Source organism: Cynara cardunculus (genome assembly GCF_001531365.2).
Source record: "Cynara cardunculus var. scolymus isolate 2C chromosome LG 16, CcrdV1, whole genome shotgun sequence".
In the NCBI taxonomy this organism is placed as follows: Eukaryota; Viridiplantae; Streptophyta; class Magnoliopsida; order Asterales; family Asteraceae; genus Cynara; species Cynara cardunculus.
The window spans coordinates 16,533,822-16,555,047 of record NC_037543.1 but is presented as its reverse complement, the minus strand read 5'-3'; the positions used below and the strand labels follow the sequence as shown (position 1 = coordinate 16,555,047).

At 32.7% G+C, this 21,226-nt stretch overlaps 1 protein-coding gene across 1 annotated transcript; it reads left to right on the top strand.

The window, feature by feature from the left end:
• The first annotated feature begins 3,070 nt into the window (after positions 1–3,070).
• Positions 3,071–6,608, top strand: LOC112529199 (malate dehydrogenase). The gene is made up of 7 exons (XM_025140331.1): positions 3,071–3,266; positions 4,346–4,504; positions 4,651–4,826; positions 5,539–5,804; positions 5,878–6,013; positions 6,100–6,211; positions 6,295–6,608. The coding sequence occupies exons 1-7, from the start codon at positions 3,224–3,226 to the stop codon at positions 6,387–6,389; spliced, it is 987 nt and encodes a 328-aa protein (XP_024996099.1). The 5' UTR covers positions 3,071–3,223; the 3' UTR covers positions 6,390–6,608.
• The last annotated feature ends 14,618 nt before the right edge of the window (positions 6,609–21,226 follow it).

Genomic DNA, 21,226 nt, shown 5'->3' with positions numbered 1-21,226 from the left:
TTGATGATTTGTAACTCCCCATTAATTGTTTGGGAGTTACATATCAAATCAATTTACTGAATTACTCTTGTAATTAAATTGTGAACATGACATAAACCTACTAGAAGAATGGAATTTGATTGGTTGAGATGGTTTGCAAAGTTAACACAAAATTGTTGGTTAACATTTGATCTTCCCCCCCCCCCTCTCTCTATATATATTATTAAAATGCTCTCTCTCTCTCTATATATATATATATATCAAATGTCCAAAAACCTAAATATATGCATTTTACGAGATTTATTAACCCAACTTACCAAATATGCAAATTTCATCAAATACTCAATACATTTGATAAACATCTAATAAAACACTTTAATACTTCAAAATACATATTTTACCATGTATATAGTTTTCACAAAGCAATTTGAATTCACCTTGCTAGATTTAGGGGTTGTTTCTTTACCTCTTGATAGTTCCATTATGAGGCAGCCTCTGAATCTTTAAGAGATGAATCTTGATTGGCAAAAAAAAAGATATGTTTTTTAATGGTTCTAAAATCCTCTGAATGATTTTGCATCTTAGGTCTCTCTTAACCATTAAGCGTCCTAATTTAATTGTAAACAACTAGCAAAACATTTATATTTCATTTTGCACTATATTATGAGAGTCTCCCAATCATTCTGATCATTTAATATTCTGCACCAAATTATTCAACAACTGCCAAACAGCCCCTTAGGCTAAATCTAGGTTTTACCCTAATCTTGAGCTTCCAAAGTTGGACTTGAGATCCATTATCTAGACTTGTATATCTATGATGCAAACCTTTTCAAGAAAACCTTCTTTACTCCTAAAGATACACAAATAAACCCATGAGAATAAATGAGAGTTTATGGTGCAAAATGACTAAACCCTAGATTCAAAATACAAAGATGTGATATTACCTTAAACCTCTATGAACCCCAACATCATCAAGTAAATCTTAATCATCTTTGTTACCATCTTAAATAGCTTCCAAATACAAAAATATAGCATCAAAAATCGCTCAAATTGAAGTAGAAATGAAGAAGTTATGGCTAGAATGAGAAAAACCTCGATTTTCAGTTTTTTTTGGTGCAGATCAGGTCTCCACGCTAGTTTCACTGTTAGTTTAAACTAGCGTGGAAACTAGCCTGAGAATTTCAGTGTTTAGCACTAGTTTCACCGCTAGTTTAAACTAGTGTTGAAACTAGCTCGAGCCCAAAAATGCTTACTGCTAGTTTTGAAGTGAGCTTAACTCACTTGACAACTAGTTTGGCACTTTATTGTGTTTTTAAACTGATTTGGAACATCTCGAGTTATTGAACTTGCATTGAAGGTCTCTTAATGCCTTAGATGACCTCCAACACAATTTTTCTTCATCCTAAACCTACTATGACCCTTGATTCAAAAGCCACGAACATTCAATAATAGTCAGACACTGACTGGTTTGCTAAGACAAATCTACACTCTTAAACAATTAACCGTAAAAACACGGGTGTTACATTTTTCATGTTCATAACTTCATTAATTTCCGAAAACACCACTTTCGTCTTCTAAGGGAACCTCATTTCCAGACTCCAACCCTACCTATAATTCATCGAAAAATAGGAAACCAAGCATAGTTAATATCGCAATCGGTGAACTATAATATGATAAATCCGACCAAATATAGACCAACAAACACTTGTATAGTTCCATGTATAACCTTTTCTCACATGATTTTGTGTTTTTAGTTAATCTTTGTCGATTTGTTTTTTTATTGCAAAAAAAAAAAAAAAACCTCTGCAGTATATGCAAAAAGCTTGGTTTTTGTCCATGTAGGCAACTCTGTTCGCTCCTCTCCCTTAAATCCTTCCATGTGAGTTGCATATGAGGGTATAATGGTCCTTTTAAGTTACTCCCTCTCTTTTAGCCCTAAAAGACCTTTCTCCTTCTCCCTCTCAACCAACACCCCTCTCTCTCTCTCTCTCTCTCTCTCTCTCTCTCTTACACATAAATATACACAACCTCCCTTCTCTAAAGTCAACATCCCTCTTCCTCTCTTTCTCCCCTTCATCTTCGATTGACATGGGTTTCTCGCCCTCTCTCGCTCACTCACTAACTTCACTCGTTCATCTCACTAACCGGAAGAGGACTGGCCATTTCTTTCCTCTATTTCCCGTTGTCGTCGATTTCCAAAGGGCTTCCAACCCATCCATGTTGGATTGTTAACCACAAATCAACTTAGACTCATCATTTGCCATCTTTTGTGGTTTTTTCCATTATATGCTTTGTTTCTTGTGAGGTTTCAAGTCTAGTCTCATCTGCCTACTTTGGGTTTCAAATGTGAAACCTAGAATGGTTCTAGTCAAGTTTATGACGGGAGCTTGAAAATCAATCACTAGGATGTAAGAGGCACCCTAAGAAGTACGAGGCAAGTTCGAACGGATTGAATGGGAGATCGATTGGTTAGGTTTTCCAGTACCACATATTTAAATAAAATCAATATATGTCTCTGATTGCACGATGTATTTGTATAAGGATATTACATTAGAGAAGTCAATTTTGATGTAGGTTTCTGTGTATTTTGTGTTTGTAAATTCAGATTGATTCCAAAGGAAATGGGTGTTGTTCATCGTCATTCATATCTTATCTGTGTAAAATTCTGCTTTATATAATTTTGTCTATGGGGGTAGTGGTGTGGTAAAAAATATTAATAATTAACATCAACCATTATCATTGTGAAATCGTATTTCTAAGGATAAAATGACCACAAGGCACATGGTTGGGGGTTTAGTGTTTGAAAGTTGACAGCCATTAGCATGATCAAAAGCTTTTTTGCATACTATAGGGTTGTTTTTTTACAATAAAAAAACTGTAGGACCTAATTCATAAAAAAAGGTAAAAATAGGGACCAAAAATGCAATTAACTCTAATTATTAATAAAAGCCCACAAGCATTTGAGGCCACAAAATGGGAAGCCCACAACCACTATTCCGCCAGGTGTGCAGTCCGTGAGCCGGCTTGACGTGGCCCAGATGGCGAACAAATAAGCAGGTCATCTCACCCTGAACGACGTCGTACGGCGTATGATCTTCTCGGGAACCACTACCTCATCGTCACCACCATAAATATCAGCTCTCAGTCACACAACCTCAACAAAAAGTTTTTCCGCTTCCCATTTTTCATCGTTTTCATCGCTTTCTGTATTTCAAATCTCGTTTCTCCAATCAGATCTCCAGCAATGGCAAAAGATCCAGTTCGCGTTCTTGTTACCGGTGCCGCAGGTATGATCTTAGTTTCTGTGCGTAGTTAAGTTGGATTGAAAGTAGAGTGATTATGGATCTAACCAGTTCTTCAGATTTTGTTTATGCGCTTTGAATATTTCTTGTTACTGGCTGAGTTTATCTGATCGGATCGCTTTTAGTTGTAACTTTATCTAGTTGCTTACTGATCAAGTGTTACAGTGCACACACACATACACACAAAAGGACCACTGGAGTGTGTGCAATGTGGTTTGACTTTGAGTTAAGTTAGATCTGAGTATCTGTGCTTACTTTAACTCAATCTTGACCAAGGCTGTAAGGTTTATGCGGTTTTTTCTTTTGATCCTTTAAGATCAAGGTGAATCGGGGTTTTGCTGGTCTCATAAGTAAATTTGAAGAGAATTGATGAACTTCTATATCCTGTGGTTCGTTTTCTAAGTTTAAATGGATGAAGGTCATCTATTATGTCTTAATTAACGCAAATCCACAAGGCTTATGCGTGTTTTTTAATTATTTAAGATCGAGGCGAATTAGGGTTTTGGGGGTCTCATAAGTAAATCTGAAGAGAATCGATGAAAGTCTAAATCCTGCGGTTGGTTCCCTGAATTGTAAAGGTGTGCCTTACATCGTGCATGACTATTGAATTTTTGCAAATTTCATGTGATCAGTTCTTGTTTTCATAATTGTTTTGTTTGATTGATTTTACTTGGATAAGATCTGGAATTCTGGATAACTGTTTCATTGCTATTAGCCTGCCAATCAACCTGAGCTTGTGCTATGTGTCTCTGTGATTGTGTTGTATCTAACCATGCAGCAACTGGAGATTGCTGTTCCATAGTAAGCGTCAATGGAAGACATGTTTAAATGGTTGTAGGTCAATTGTGTCCTAATATGTTTAATAATCATTGATTGACAAGTATAGCCATTTTGTGTTAAAATTTAGTCTAGCTGTATGTATCGTGAAGATGATGTAACTATACCTGCCTATTCATATATAAATTACTTGAAATTCAATAGATCTGTGATCTTGTACAAATGGAGTATCCTTAGGCTACAGTGAGGTTTATAGCAACATACTGATTAAGTCTGTTTCTTCACAGGACAAATTGGATATGCTCTTGTTCCCATGATTGCCAGAGGAATCATGTTGGGTGCCGACCAACCAGTGATCTTGCACATGCTTGATATTCCACCAGCTGCAGAGGCTTTAAATGGAGTAAAAATGGAGTTGGTTGATGCTGCATTCCCCCTCCTGAAAGGTCTTTATTTAGTTGACTTACTTTATTATTGTAATTTTTTTGTTGTTCTTGTTGATGGAATTATATTATTTTTAGTAGCCCTTCATGCTTGCTAAGTTGCAATTCATCCATCTGATATTGGAAATGTACCGAAATGCTTATATCAGGAGTTGTTGCCACCACTGATGCTGTTGAGGCATGCACCGGTGTGAATGTAGCAGTCATGGTCGGTGGGTTTCCCAGGAAAGAAGGAATGGAAAGAAAAGATGTTATGTCCAAAAATGTCTCAATCTACAAGTCCCAAGCTTCTGCTCTTGAGAAGCATGCTGCAGCAAACTGCAAGGTAATTTTATGTTTTGTGTTATCTGGTGATGCTGATCAATTTAGGTCATCTTGTGTGGGGAAGGAGTTTTCCGGTGTTAAATGCAACATAGTCATTTTCTTCTGCATATCATGGTTTATGGATATTAATTTATAAGTTACAATACAAGCCAACTATATATGTGGTGACATAAATAATCTGTTTTGGACTTGCATTTTGTTCATTTATCCATTGTTAATTTCCTGGCATATCATGATGTATAGATACAATAAATAGCCAACTATATATATGTTGATAATGATGATGTGTTTTGAACTTGCATTTTATTGTTGTGATCGAAGTTGGTGTGGGAATTGCTTTATGCATGATCTTGGCTGTATTTGCTGATTGTTTGCCTCAGTTTAACATCCTAAGGAATCACTTGCATAAAATTGGCTTTACAGCTTTACTTCTCTACGGGGGCTGTTTTAAGAATTGCCATCAGCTTAGTTTTGGAAATATGTCCAACTATTTTTCATAAGACTTGCAAAATGTTGGACTGATGTTTAATGTTTTCAGTTTGTGGGTCCTACTTATATGATGTTACATTGTTACCAGAAGAAAATATGATAGTGGGCCCTATTTCTTGAAGAAAATAATGAGTTCTCATTGATGTTACCTGAATCGTTCCCTATGTGTTTTGTTATGTTGAAATAACTGTCATTCTTACAATTTGGCGTATTGCTACCTCCAGGTCTTGGTTGTTGCTAACCCGGCAAACACCAACGCATTGATCTTGAAGGAATTTGCACCATCCATCCCTGAGAAAAACATTACTTGTTTGACAAGGCTAGACCATAACAGGGCTCTCGGACAAATATCAGAGAAATTAGGTGTTCAAGTATCAGATGTGAAGAATGTTATCATCTGGGGGAACCACTCATCAACTCAGTACCCTGATGTCACCCATGCAACTGTTGGAGGCAAGCCTGTCCCAGAGCTCATTAAGGATGATGAATGGTATGAAAAAGGGTTTTCTTCTTTTCCCTTGAATTATTTCATGGTACTGATGTAATCGTTTGTGTTTTTATAGGTTAAAATCTGGATTTATTAGCACTGTGCAACAGCGTGGTGCTGCGATCATCAAGGCTAGGAAGCTCTCTAGTGCACTCTCTGCTGCAAGTTCTGCTTGTGACCATATTCGCGATTGGGTCTGTGGAACTCCAGAGGTCGGTGTTTGTTATTCTCTTTGTAATTTATTGTCTTCTTTTTTTCTTTTTCTGTTGTGTTCTGATTTTGTTTTTACTTTACATAGGGAACTTGGGTTTCAATGGGTGTGTACTCTGATGGGTCATACAATGTTCCAGCTGGGCTTATTTACTCCTTCCCAGTTACTTGCCGCAACGGAGAATGGACAATAGTTCAAGGTGAACTACTTTTCCATATGTTCAGGAAAGGATTATGAAGTTTTTGTTTTTAAATATATATATTTATGAAATTTGTTTTGCAGATCTTTCAATTGACGAGTTCTCAAGGAAGAAGCTGGACTTGACAGCAGAAGAGCTGAGCGAAGAAAAGGCTCTTGCATACTCTTGTCTGTCGTAAATCATCCACAAACTGTGTTTGTGATAGTGATGTGCTGCTAAATGCTCATACTATTTGAAATAACACCATCATTGATGATGGTAAGAAGCTGGTAGTAGATTTGATTCTGTTGTTTGTATCAGAGAACTTGAATTTTTGTGATTGCCATACTCACATGAGACTGACAATCTTGATGCAAATTTATACCTTGTTGTATGGTAGACATTTTTGTTTTGTGCTTTGGCATATATGCTTCTGAATTAGGAACTACCACCAAGTCTAGCCAACACTCTACCTGGCTCCATATTTACGGATTACCGGATCTTCGAGAGGGTGATAGAATCATCCATGACTGTCGAATTTCTAGAATAATCGACTTTTTTGTCTGAAAAAACCCCTTTGACGATAAAAAGGAAGGTTGATTTTGATGTCTAAATGGTTGTCTGATTGAGGAGAACCATTACCTTTTCAGTGGATTAGAATCTCCAAGCGAATAGACAGGTGGTTCATTCGATTACCTTTTCAGTGGATTAGAATCCCCAAGCGAATACAGGTGGTTCATTCTGATTATTCATTAGGAAATGATAACTAACACAGTAGTAGTAAAAGCCCAACAAATATCTCAACCATTATGCCGATCATTGTTCCTTTTGAGTTTTGATGGGGTGGTTGTAAAAATCAGGTTAATTCATATATTGCAAATGTAAAAAATGAATTTTGATGTTCATATGTGTATGTAGGAGAATTAGTCTTCCCCTTTCCGCTGACATGTACGCTTGTATTCTACTAGACTCCTAGTATATGGTTTAGTTTATATGTTTAATTCGGAAAGAGGTGTTAGTTATATGGGCACATCTTAACTAGTAACATACCTTCACACATGTGGCATATGTGCCGAGTGCTCTTGTGATTGACGGCCCATGGATGGCTCCTCTGGTTCCCAACTGTTCAAGAAGAACCATTAAAGAAAAATAAAATAATGAAAATTATACCATTTAATTGATGGAATGTGAGCGATTGGTTGTCCGTTGCGAAGGTGTCACTCATCTGTCGCTAATTGGCAATTTAGCGACAGATCAATGAGAGAATTTCTTATCACTAATTGCATGCTATGCTAATACGTGGATAATTCATCATAGGTGTTCTGGTCACGTAGATGCTATATTGTCAATGACCCACCAGTGAAGCTCAGCCCCACAACCAATGGAACATCTTATTTTTGTTTTTATTGCAAGTGCAAACAAGTTTTAAATATAACAAAAGAAGGCCAAATTCAAGCAACTGAGAATAACCATTGTTTTAAAGTTATTTGGTGAAAATTTATCTTATGATGAAATACTTCTACTATAAAATTTCATTGTTAAAAGACATGTTATGGTGCATTAGATTCCTGGGAGTCAATATCATATCATAAATTTGTGGGGAAATTTACTTAAATATCCATTTTGCCTATTTAAATTCGCCTCCTATCTATTCCTCTTTCGAGTTTACTCAAATGTTACTACGTCCGCAAATATCCACATTCGGACCTGGTTAAAAGACAAAAAAAATTATCAGATTCAACCTACATATGCAATTACGACGGCTAGGTCCTTAATTCGACGGTCAGGTCCGCAATTGCGACGATGCCACTTGCTAACCTGGTGAAGTTTGAATTTCTTTTTGTCTTTTAGCCAGATCCGCAACATTGGGAATGTGGATATTGGGATGTAATGACATTTGGTAAAGCCAAAAGAGAAATGACTAAAAAACCAATTTGAATGGGTAGAATAGCTATTTGAGTCAATTTTCCTAAATTTGTGTTGTGATTACTCATGATACCGATTGTTCTTTTGACAAATTATAGGACGTGGATGAGGATTTGTAGAACTTTTTGGTACATATTCTTTAGAATTCTTTGGCATATAAGTTTTACCTTTTGTCGTCTTGGCATATCATTAAATTGTATTATTTCATCACATTAACTTGGAAATATTTGTATCTGCCTTTATAAGTTAAAATAAAATGATTAATAAGAATTTAAATTTATAGGACCAATAATTGCAAGCCTGTAAGATGCGTTACAAGACATAAATCTTTCTATTAGTGCTCTTACAAGACACTTTTTCCCAGGCTACCAGGGATTTTCCTAACTGTTCTTCATAAGATTAGTTGATGTATGAACAAGCTGGCTCGAACATATATGATTAGCAAAAAAATGTCGTATATAACAAGTTTTATAAACATGCTACTAAGACCATTTACTTTTCCGAGTCATGTTACATAGACATATAGGACACGTAGTTTTTTGTCTTGTAAACTTAAAGTCTCGTTAAATAATTTATAAGATACCTAAAAGGCTTATTTTAGTATAGTGAGATGATGGTTTTCGTTTTGTTTTAGAAGGGGAAAGGGAAGTGGAGTGTAGACCATTGGGGAATTGGAAGAAAGCAACAAGAACTTGGTTGGCATGAAAACAAAAACCAGATGCTGCAAAAGAATCAATATTTATTGTATCTGTTAAGTTGTAAGTAATCATGTTGCAAATGAGATGAGAGAATAATCAAGAATCTGTTGTACATTATTACATGATAAGATGGAGTCTTTATTGAAGGAATTACTGCTGGTTTGCTTGTATTTTGCAAATAATAAGAGTTTATTATTCGTCGATGGACACTTGTTACTTTTTTTTTAATTGCTAGGGTTGACATTTATTAGTTGATGCCTAGTTATTATATTTTTGTTAATTGTTTTATTATTTTGCTAAAAAGGTGATTTTTTTTGGTAAAAATACCAATATCTGGAATCAACAGCGGTGGTTATAGTTCTCGTAATATTCCTCAACTAGCCGACTCATTTGATACCTAAAAAAGTTGATTTGAATGATCTCTGTGGGATCCATCTGAAAGAAGAAAAAAAAAAGTTAAAGCGTATCACCTCAAACAAATACATAAATTACCCTGCCAACTTCATGACCATGACCCTCATCACCAAAATTTCTGGATCCACCACCCTCTCTTCCTCACTATATACACATGTGGTTGGATCTCACAATTATAAAAAGAATATTGAGTTCTCATTTGATTAACCCCCTATATGTATATTCCCCTTTCTTTCACAAACTTAATAATTCGTACAGACTTACAAACCAGTTTTATGTGTTGTATTATATATGAGACAACACGTGTGAAAATAAAGTATTTATACTGTGTTATTTCTTATGTGAAACGTTCATAACTGTTTTTTCAAAGAACAACCTTAAACATTTCACATATATGAAAAACAATGTATAAACACTGCATGTCATACGTGTTGTTTCATATGATAAATGACACATGCAAACTGGTTTGTAAGTTTGTACAATTTATTGGGTTTGTAAATGATTACATGTCTCTCTCTAGTTGTGGATCTACTTCTAAAACAAAGATCAATCTGGATCAATGCAAAAATCTGCCTATCGCCCTCTTCGTTCCCAAACACTATAGGTATCGTTTCAGTGAGAACTCGATCTGGTTTATGTGGAATAATCCCCTATGGAAGATTGAGATGTCATTTGGTCATGCCCCTCTCCCCTCCTCTTGATCCCCAAACACAACCGATTGCTCTTCTTATGAGTCTGCATCTTCTTCCAAATTTTTACTCGGTGATTTAATATTTTAGTTTATAAGATTCATTGTATTATTAAATTATTGTAATTTTATTTGTTTTTCATATGTTTCAATTCTTCATTCTATAATAATATTTCTATAATTATATTTGTAAATTTGTTTAATACAATAAATAAACTGTGAAGTCCAAGTTGAACCAGGTTTTTTTGGATTGTTTTGATCAAAACAGATTTTTAAAGACTGGTCATATGATAGGTTGGACAAGTACAAATGGCTCTAGAGCGTTAATCTTTGACTCTGATACTATGTGATAATATAATATATCATAACCCCAAATTCCTCTTCGAAACAACCCAAAAAGAAAATGTTGAAGATATATCGAAGAAATACGTCCGAACATAGGCACTGTAATAAGTTGTGTCAACAACAGAGCTTAAGAATCGTTTACTAATCTAATACGTTTGGAACAATGCAATAGTTAAAACGATAACAACATCAATGAACATTTTACCTTCGTAAAGGATTTGTTCCCCGGTTAAGGAATAAACGGATTAAGACCCAGAAACTAATTAAGGTGACATTTGTTTTTTAAGAGGTGCTGAAGTCTTATTTCACTTCTAATTAATAAGAGGTGGTACTGAAATCTAAATTAATAAGACTGTTTGTTTTTGTAAACTGATAAACGTCTGAAGTCTAACCAATAGTTTGTTTTTGTAAAACCAAGTGCAAACTTTTTGCAAAATTCTCTTGATTATAATAAAATTCTCATTGCCGAAATTCATCTCAACAATTACTTAACAGATGGAATACAGTAAGAACCTTTTGAATAACTTTCACACTTATGATGCTATCGGGATTGACACCGATGAGTTTGTTTGTGGAAAGATCGATACATTTGATAGATGATAGATCATCGATAAAAGTTCTTATTTCATATTAATCTTAAAGCTAACCTATACGTACATAAATTATATATATACACATACATACACACACACACACACACACACACATATATATATATATATATATATATATATAGAGAGAGAGAGAGAGAGATCTAGAGATCTAGAGAGAGAAGGTGGGGGCTTCCATATGGGTGATGAAAGGACGGTGGCGTCCTTGATGGAGAAAGAAGCAATAGTCAAAGAGAATCAAATAAAAGAGGAAATAAAAGGAATTAAGATATTAGTTTACCTCTTATTTATTCATACTCTATTAAGTGATAAGAGACTCTGAAAATAATAAAAGAACAAATGGTCTAAATTACAAAACGTCAGAACGAATCATAAAAACACAAGCAAGGCCCAAGTGAATTGGGTCAGTTGGAGGGTGGGCTGAATGGGCTACAAATTGCAATTTTGCACATAAGTGGGCTAGGAAAACCCTGTGGATTGGGTTAATTATATTTGTTTAGATTATTCCTATTCCTATATTAATTTTACGATTAATTATGAATACAGAGATTTGAAGACGAAGTGATAAGTCGTGCTACAAACGTACAAGAGGAACGATACTATTTGATAAGAACCAATTTATATACATCATTTCACCTTCAACTTATGTTATTACAATGATTATTTGCATAAGTATGTGCATATTTAATGCTTTAAATTAAAGAAAGCAATATAAATAAAGTCTTTAGTTTTGTTTGGCGGACAAGAAGTGTACCAAAACCATTTGACACATTTTGATCTTGTGTAGCAACAAAATAGCCCATGAAAGAGACCAAAAAGAAATGCAGCCCAAGCCCACTTCAAGAGAATTGGAGCCGAACCAGGGTTCTTCATCAATTTCTAAGTTTAATCTGTGTTTTGAAATAGTGATATGAGTAGCTAATTTTCTATTGAACTTTGTTGAGACTTAGATCTTTGTTTGAATATCAACTGAATTTCATTTATGCAATCCTTGTTCAAATGTGCTTCAATTTTTGGGCTTTTGGTTTTCTGAAGGATCCGCTTGAATTCTATAGTCTAAATTTGAATTCCTAGTTGTGATTAGAAATCTATAAGTGTTCTTAATTTCAACTTAGTAGCAAGTAATGCATCAATACACCAAGTCCATGAGGAAACGAACCTACTTATCACTATCACAAGTTTTGTTTTAGAGGTAGTAGGCAATATTTATAAATTTTATTATTTGTCGGACTCGACGTCACCATTCAGGATTCAATATCGATGGATTTAAATACCAACAATGATTTTAGTCTAGTGCATTAGTCCAACAAGGTCTTTGTGTCAGATGTTTTGAAGAATTTAGAGTATCGTTGGTTTGAAGATCATACCATATCATGAACGAATTTGAGGAGCAAGATACATTTATGTGTTTTTGAATTCTCGAAGATGAAGGACGTCGTCAGTATTGAAGAAAAAGCAAAAAGCCTTTCTATTTTCTTCATTATTCATGGATTCTAATTCTGCAGTGCAACCATCATAAATAAATAAAGATTTTTGTATGTTATTTTTGTTTCAGTGGTATATTTGTTTCTTTGACCCTATTAATTTTAATTTTCAAAGTTACTATGTTTCATATATGAACCACAAATAGAAACTTATGGCTTCATATTTTCAATCACTATGCATCATGTATGAGAGTGACTACGTTTCACAACTGAAACATTAAGGCACCATAACTAACCAGTTACATTGTACTTTCGTATAAAAACACAATATTGTTTATCTATGAACAATCGAGAGTGAACAAAATGGTTATGCTCTACACAAGTAACAGTTTCATAACTAAAACGTTAAGGTTCAATGCCTAACTTTAAGATTAAACAATTTCATGAAAAACTTTCATAAGATTAAACAATGAAATTGACGGATGGGGGTGGTTTGCACGGCTTGTACAAATATGGGTGGTTTGCATTTGATCGCTCCTATATCTATCTATATATATATATCTATATATATATATACATACATATATATATATATAGGGTCATGTTCAAACAAGAACATTGAACAAAAAAGAAACACAAGAACAACGAAATCACATGTAAAAATCACATTTAATTCGCACAACCTTGGCTATGACTTAGTCGAGTTCAAACTAGAATAGTAAGCAAATAAGAAAACACCCCCTTTCTTTGACCATGTTCAGTAAATGTTAGTGTGTATACCCAAAAGCCGATCATTGAATGATTATGTTTGGACATTGTGTCATGTTATTAATTAATGAAAAGCATTACCCAATTATTATGTTTACGTATTATTCTATGTTATATTTCAACGTAATAATTACCTTAAAATAATGTATTCATAAATGTCCTTAGTCAAGTACTAGTTTGGGCTTAGGTTGAATTAATACGGTACGACTATTATATGTAGGGATTCGTATAAAGATACATAATCCACATATAGGTACAAGATGAGATCTTGTGTACCGGACGTGCCTCGTTATGAGAACCTTTATTTGGATGTCATATGAGTGTCATAGACGTTTTTCATGTGATCATTGTACAGTTAGTCATTTGACTTGAGATCATGGAGTTTGCTTTGTATGAGTGGTGTACTTTGTTAATTATTTCTAATCATTCTTTAACTGGGTGACATAATGGTTGTTGGGTATATTATATATCAGTTAGTAGTATTAGCATGTATAAAGATAAGATTTGTTGCTCTTGTATGACGAGAGTGATATCCCTGGGCTCCTCGATTGAAAGTACTGAAAAGTGCATGCATGCTTAGATGATCAATGTATGATATTGATAGTCAGTATAGAACACTGATATCTGTCTTATCAGTATATTCCAGAATCGAGAAATTAAGGATCGGATATAACAAGGATGACACGTCAGTGACTCATGTTCGATTTGGATATCTAAACAAAATGACATAAATTTGTACACTGATAATGATCACATAGTTTGTTGATTAGCTGAATGACCAAACTTTATCATTTGGATAACGATGAGGTATTGCTATATGTTGCTCTTCGTTTATAATTATGAATATGATTTATAATTATTGCCAACGTGATAAAGTTCCAATGGGTAACATGCATAAAATGTATATAAGAATAAGGAGAACAAATAATTAAAAGAGTTTAATTATTTTGTCTTATCTGGAACTTACTTCATATGTTTTTACGGAATCAAATGCTTTTGGGGACATGATTAACAACTAGAGACTTGTCAACATGATGGTTGTGTAAAGGAAAAACAATATTTTTTAGAAGATATGAGATCCTCTAAAAGGATTGGGCCACTTTTCCCGCTGAATATCTATGAGATAGGTATTACTCATTTACACACATAGAAAGAGAGAGAGAGAGAGAGAGAGAGAGAGAGAGAGAGAGGCCTCTGCAAATGTTGTTGGTTCATCGGATGAAAATGGATCGCTAAGAATTGTTCATAGGATCTGTAATAACTAGATCCTGGTTATCATCTGAGGTAATTAATAATGATTATTTGCTATATGCTTACATGACAACATGATAAATTGATATAGTTGATCATGTGGAAATATGTGTTTTGTACATGGAATGCATGTATGAATATATATGAATATGTAAATGTATATGTATGCATAGGAAATATATGCATAATATGCATGCATGTTTGTGGTTATACATGAGTGAATAAGTGCATGGAATATGAAATACATGTATGTATGAGTGATGAATGTATGAATAACCATGCATACAAAAAGGGGCGGTTTAACCGCCATGCCTTGTTTTGGAAAGGTATAAAAGAGGATTTTAGCCTCCATTACATCCTTCCTACTATTTTTGTGATCTGAGCGATTTAGAGAGAAGAAGAGTTGTCCGGATTATTAATATTGGGAACAAGAAGTAGATTCAAAGATTCAGTTTGGTTTCAAAAGTTTTTCAAGGTGAGTGGTTTATCATTTTATTTCAAATGCATGAAATTTTCTTGGGTTGATTATTATTTGTTTGAAAACTTGTTTTAACCGGTTTAGCCTTAAACCGGACAAAACATGAACGATTTAAGATTAAATCGTTGGGTGTATCAATCGGTTTAGTTTTAAACCGGACAAGAGACAAGCGGATTAGACTTAAACCAGACATGCCTTAACCGCTTTAAGGGTAAATCGATTAAATGTGTTAACCGGTTTAGGTTATGAGCGATTTGAGAATTTTGAACTTATGTTATGTTTCAATCGGAGAAGTCTGAATACGGCTAAAAAGGGTGACCGGTTTATTTAAATCGGCGAGTCTTATGTTGTCCGGATTGATAATCCGGACAGAGTTTGAAGATAAAGTTAAGTGATAAATCGGACAGGTAAAGAGAAGGGTTGTCCGGACTAGTAATCCGGCCAAGGCATTGACCGGATTATGGGTTGATTAACCATTTTATTAATTCTTTTAAGAAATGGGAATTTTTGATAAATATAATTTTGAACTGATAAAAATTCTATTGACTGCGGTCTATTCTATATGGAATTGTTTTGTGAAAATATTTTGATGGGGAAATAAGGGTGACATATCAAGGAGAGGTGTACTATGGGATAATGGTGGCATATCAAGGAGAGGTGTACATTTAGATATAATGGTGACATTTGTATGTGTGTATTATATAATATAACTCTTACTATTATATCCCTTAAGATTCCCGTGGTCTGTAATCTTTATTTCTTTGTGATTTAAAGGTTTAGGATCAGGGTTCTTATTGGAAATCATAATCTGGATGTTATAGAGGATGAGATAATAGGTTTGGCCTGAAACTTTGAATAAACCTTATTTGACTTGAAAGGTTTAAAGTAGCATTATGATATTCTGGATTGTGTAAACCTGTTTAGATTTGATATATTGTTTGCAAGTCGAGAGTTTGGCTTGAAAAGGTGAAAGGTGTTGGTATTATATTTTTACTTGTTCATATATCTATTATATATATGAAAAGTTGTTTTACATAAAAGTTTTGGTGATTTTCACCCTGCAATAACATAAATATGGTAACTCACTAGACCTTCCAGTCTAACCCTCGTTTTGTGATTTTAAATATGTATTGCAGAAAGTGCAGACGGTAAGGGAAAAGGAAAAATGTAATAAGTTCCCTATGTGTTTATCTGCATGAAGAATGGCTGGTGATATGTATAGTTTTGATAGATAAATCTTGATTAGTACAAGAATTGAAGTTTGAATTTTTGGACCATGTATTCTGTAATGGTAGATCTTGTACTAAGGGACCTATGTGGTGTACAAACATGTATTTCTTGTATATGAAGTATATGTTACATGCAATGTGTAGTATGATGTGTTACATGATTCTCTCTCTTCATATATCCCTTGCAAAACGTTTGTCCTTTCCTCTAAGGAGTTGGAGAATGTATCTAGCATTCAGAAAGGAAGACGATCTGCTCTCTTGGTGTAGGACGTCAATTATTCGGTGCATTTATGTGGATATCGTGGAGGCAATGGACTGAGTTTGTTGCTAGATTCATATACGACACCAAAGGGTTGTTTCTCGTACTGGTAGAATTTTGAAATACTCATCCTACCTCATTTCGTATGGATTCTTGGAAGGATATGGTTAATTTCTGCTGACTATATGACTCCCATATCCCAACGGTAATCGCATTTGATTTGACCGTTCTCGTATTTTTTTTGACACTATTCCCATTTGAACCTCCCCTTCCCCCCTCTATGTATAATCAAATTTTAATTCAAATTAAGGCCAAATATTCTATTCATATTCAAAATAACAATGAATTTCAAATCAAACTAGATACGTCTACAATTTATTCTTAATTGCATAATATCATTATATGAATTTGAACTGCAATATGTCATCCAACAAATCATTTTGTTTAACCTTTTATAAGAAGCTTCTAAAAAAGTATCATTAGATTAAGTTTTGTACTATCAAACTTGTTACTAAGATGTTTGTTTTTCAAGAAATGTTGAACTTTGGATCTTATTTCACTTCTTACTGATAAGAGGTGGAGCTGATTCTGAAAACAAAATCAATAAGACTGTTTGTTTTTGTAAACTAGTAAATATCTAAATATGTGTCGTCTATTTTACCCTACAATCGAATGTTTATTTTTATATGCACAAAACTTTGAATTAACACAACCAGGTTAAACACCGAAAAGGGAAGAAAAGACCAAACCCGAGGAAGGGTGTACTTGCATTTTCAGGAACAAGGTCGGGGGAGAGAGGTTTAGGTCGTCGAAGGAAGAGAAACATGGGATTCAAGGCGAATAATGTTCTGGCAAGCATGGTCATCGTCACCGTTGTTGTCGGACAAAACTTTGGTTTTTAGGTTCTCGTTTTGTTTTATTGTTTCAAGCCAAAATATTATCCTTTTGATTTGATTGCATCTACTCTTAAAATAAAATATTCTCTTAGCTTTTTTATATGACAATTTTGAGAAGTGTCGGATAGACGCTTGTTTTTACAATACATTTTTTCCAAATAACGTCATATGAAAAATAATATAACGATTTTATTTCAAAGTTTCATAAAAAACGTGTTAAGATGGCCAAAAACATCTTATTGATATAACAATGTTACATATGACACATGATTGTCTTGTCCTATAAACCTAAGTCTTATAAAACAATTTATTATTATACTTGCAAGTCGTTTATGGTTTACCAATACAAAGTATGGATAATAAAATTCACCACTCTCACTTATCTCATTGGGTAAGATTCCCGCTCATCAAAATATAAACGACTCTCTCTCACTCAGTTTTTAAGCGTTAACCAGATAAGAATCCCCATATTCACTGACAGAGTAAAATTCTCGATTCATAAAATGACACGATGAATTTGTTGGTAAAGACCAAACATATATGACCAAGTAGTCATCTGTTATCTGGTTATTGATAATATACGTGTGGCTACCCAATAAGAAACCGTAAGTATTTTATAAGTATTTATTTAAATATTTGAATATCATATAAACCTGATCTTATTATAATGATGAGGTTGATTCGATCTAGTTAATTAAAAGGTTATATTAGCCGCCTAAGGTCACTTTACTTTTTAGTGTGGATGGCTAGGTTTAGTGGGGATGCACCCAAATATTGTTTAAAGATTAATATCTTACCAATCAAAATAAATGTAATATATTTTTTATAATTTTTTAACCTTAATTGGTAATAATATATCCTTAAAAAACTTGTTGATACAATAACTGGGAGGAAAGTTTTGTTAGGAATCCAAAACTTGGGAACTCTTCATAGCACATCACATGTTCCTCTTCAGAATGAATATTAATCATGAATCACACATTCATGATGAATATGAAATTGTTATTCATCATGAATCATATATTCATGGTTAATATGGATGTGTTATTCATTATGAATTGCATATTCATAATAAATATATTACAACATTCATAATGAATAACATGTTCGTACTTCTAACGAATTTGTTACATGTCATGCTCTGAGCGATTCTTGGGTTCCTTATCTTTTTTAGGTTCCTTCTCGAATAATGGGTACTTAGGTTTTTACAGATATATTATATGACATTTATATTTCTGTCAATTGTTGTTTGGAAGGATTTAGAAAGATATAAATATGTGAATATAACAAATATTTGTCTTTCAAAAGAGTTTTTTTTTTTTAAGATTTGGGAAATGATGTTGAACGTATGAAATTTGTGGTATGATTATTGATGTATATGCGATAATTTATTATATAATATTTAAGTGTAACATTCAGCTCAAAACCTTTAAATTATTTTGAAAAAACTGTATTTATTTAATAATCTTCTAATATGTTTTATTATCATTTAAAAACAAATTCATTTTATTGAATTAGACTTGTTGTACAAAACCATGGATCCAATGGAATGGTTTTCCTTTATACTTTATTCGTTATCTATTTCATTACAAAGTTGCAAAAGTTCACATACCAAACAAAATTGATGGTCTCCAAACTCATTTAATAACCGGTTCTAAAAGTCCATGGCCATATCAAAAACACAAATTGAGTTTAGAGCATTACCCAAGAAGATCAGCAAGGACTGCTAAACCGTACGAAATGATCTTTCTTCTTTAATACGTCCGTGATACGATAAAAATGTATTGTTAGATAAAACTTACACCAGTTTATCCGTTCATATCACCTTACAAAATTGTAAAAGTCTATGAATTAATCGTAGTTGATCTGATAGTATCTCTAAATTCACTTAATAGCGTATTTAAATTGGAGCAGTTCAAAATCTTTCTCTATGCTCAATTATTTAAAGTCGATGCATTGAATTGAAACTAAAATCACAAAAAAGTAACAAAATTTGACCATCAAAATCAATCAACTTACAAATTTGCATTTGGAAACCTTTTAATTGACTTAAAAAACAAAGACTTAACTTAGTCTAGTTGAAGTGCTCAAATATTTCATATCAAATATCTAATTTAATATATATAAAAAATCCTTATAAATGAAATTTATATAGAAATTTGTTAAATTTGAAGTTATAAGGATGAGAGTATGTATGAATCTTTCATTTGGTTAAAATGTAAAGTTTATTTTGAGTTTTTGAATGAAAAACATTGAAAATCCTAATTGGAATTAGTATCATAATGGTTTTGAATGATTTTTATATTAGAATATCGATAATAAGTTGTTTATTACATTGCTAAAAAAAATTAAATTGTTTTTAACATAATTACTTTTTTAATTTAAACAAATCAAATAACAAAATTATATCTTATTCTATTTTCCCCAAATAAATAAGATATGGTTTATGATTTGATTTGTTTAAATTAAAATTTTAATTATGTTAGAATCATATTTAATATAATTAAAATTTTAATTTAAACAAATCAAGTCATAAAATAATATCTTATTTTATTTATTTTGATATATATATATATATATATATATATATACACTTGGGATCATGTGAGATCAATAGTTTTTCGTAAGACCCGTAAGACCAATTTTCAACCATTGGATTAGATTTACAATATGAAAATCTAAACATTCATAAACGTCACGAGACTTCTCAATAATCACAAAATTGTCACCGTGCAATTTAGACCATAAGATCATTAACTTATAAAGTTGATCAATGAACATAAATTGGTCTTAAGGGTCTCATGAAAAACCTTTGTTCTCACGTGAACCCAACTATATATATATATATATATATATATTTCTGTGTATAAAAAATATTGGTTTTCACTATTTTAGAGAAAAAAAGATAAAAAGACTAAAATGACCCTTGATTTAACAGAATTAACAGAGGCATTAGTTAAAGGGATCATGACAAAAACAAATTGAATACCACAAGAACCAAACCCACAATAAACATATTATGGGGACCTTAGTAAAAAAATATCAAACCATATGAACCAAATCCATATTTTACTCTTGATTATTTAATTATTTATAATCATTGGTCACAAAGCCACTTTTAATAAAAGAGTTGTTAATGCACCCTTATTTATAAATTTCATCTTTATACACATAAAAAAAAACTTTATTTTTACATTTTTAATGCATTAATTATCTTGATTCTATCGTTAAAAGATCCCTAAAAATATATAGGGAAATTGACTCAAATAATCATTTTCTACATTTAATTTGGTCTCTTAACCATTTCTCTTCCCAGTTTATCAAAATGTCACTACTTTCGTAATATCCATGTCCATATTATTAGCTAAAAATATATATATATATATATATATATATATCAAATTCAACCAGTTTACCATTGCAATTGTAGACCTAGCCGTCACAATTGCAGACTTGTGTTGAATTTGATGTTTTTTACTTTTTAGGTAGGTTCGTAATATTGTGGACGTGGATACTATAAAAGTAATGGCGATTCCGGAGAGAAATGATTAAGAAAAATAATTTAAATATAAAAAATGTTTATTTCAATTTTTGTAAAATATAAGATGCTTTGGGGTCCACCACAAACATCCAATCAAAACATTAAAAGTGACAACTGCCTAGGAATTCAATTCCAGTTTGGTCAACTTTGTTCCTCTTGGTCAACCAAAACTCACAATATAAATATAATTATTATATCTAAAATTTCAGTTAAATGGTAAAATACAGTTATTATAATTGAGCAAATTATGTTTTTCATCCCTCTGGTATTGTTAAAAATACAGATTTTATCACTGTGGTTTTAAAATTTTGATTTTCATCTCTATGATTTGCAATTCATTTATAATTTCGTCCCATAAATCAAAACACTATTTTCAAGCATAAATGATTAAAATAGAAATAATTGTAAACCATAGGGACGATAAAATAAATAAACTTGAAATCATAAGAATGAAAAAGGTTATGAATTATAAACCATAAGGATGCAAAATCGTAATTTCAAAACCATA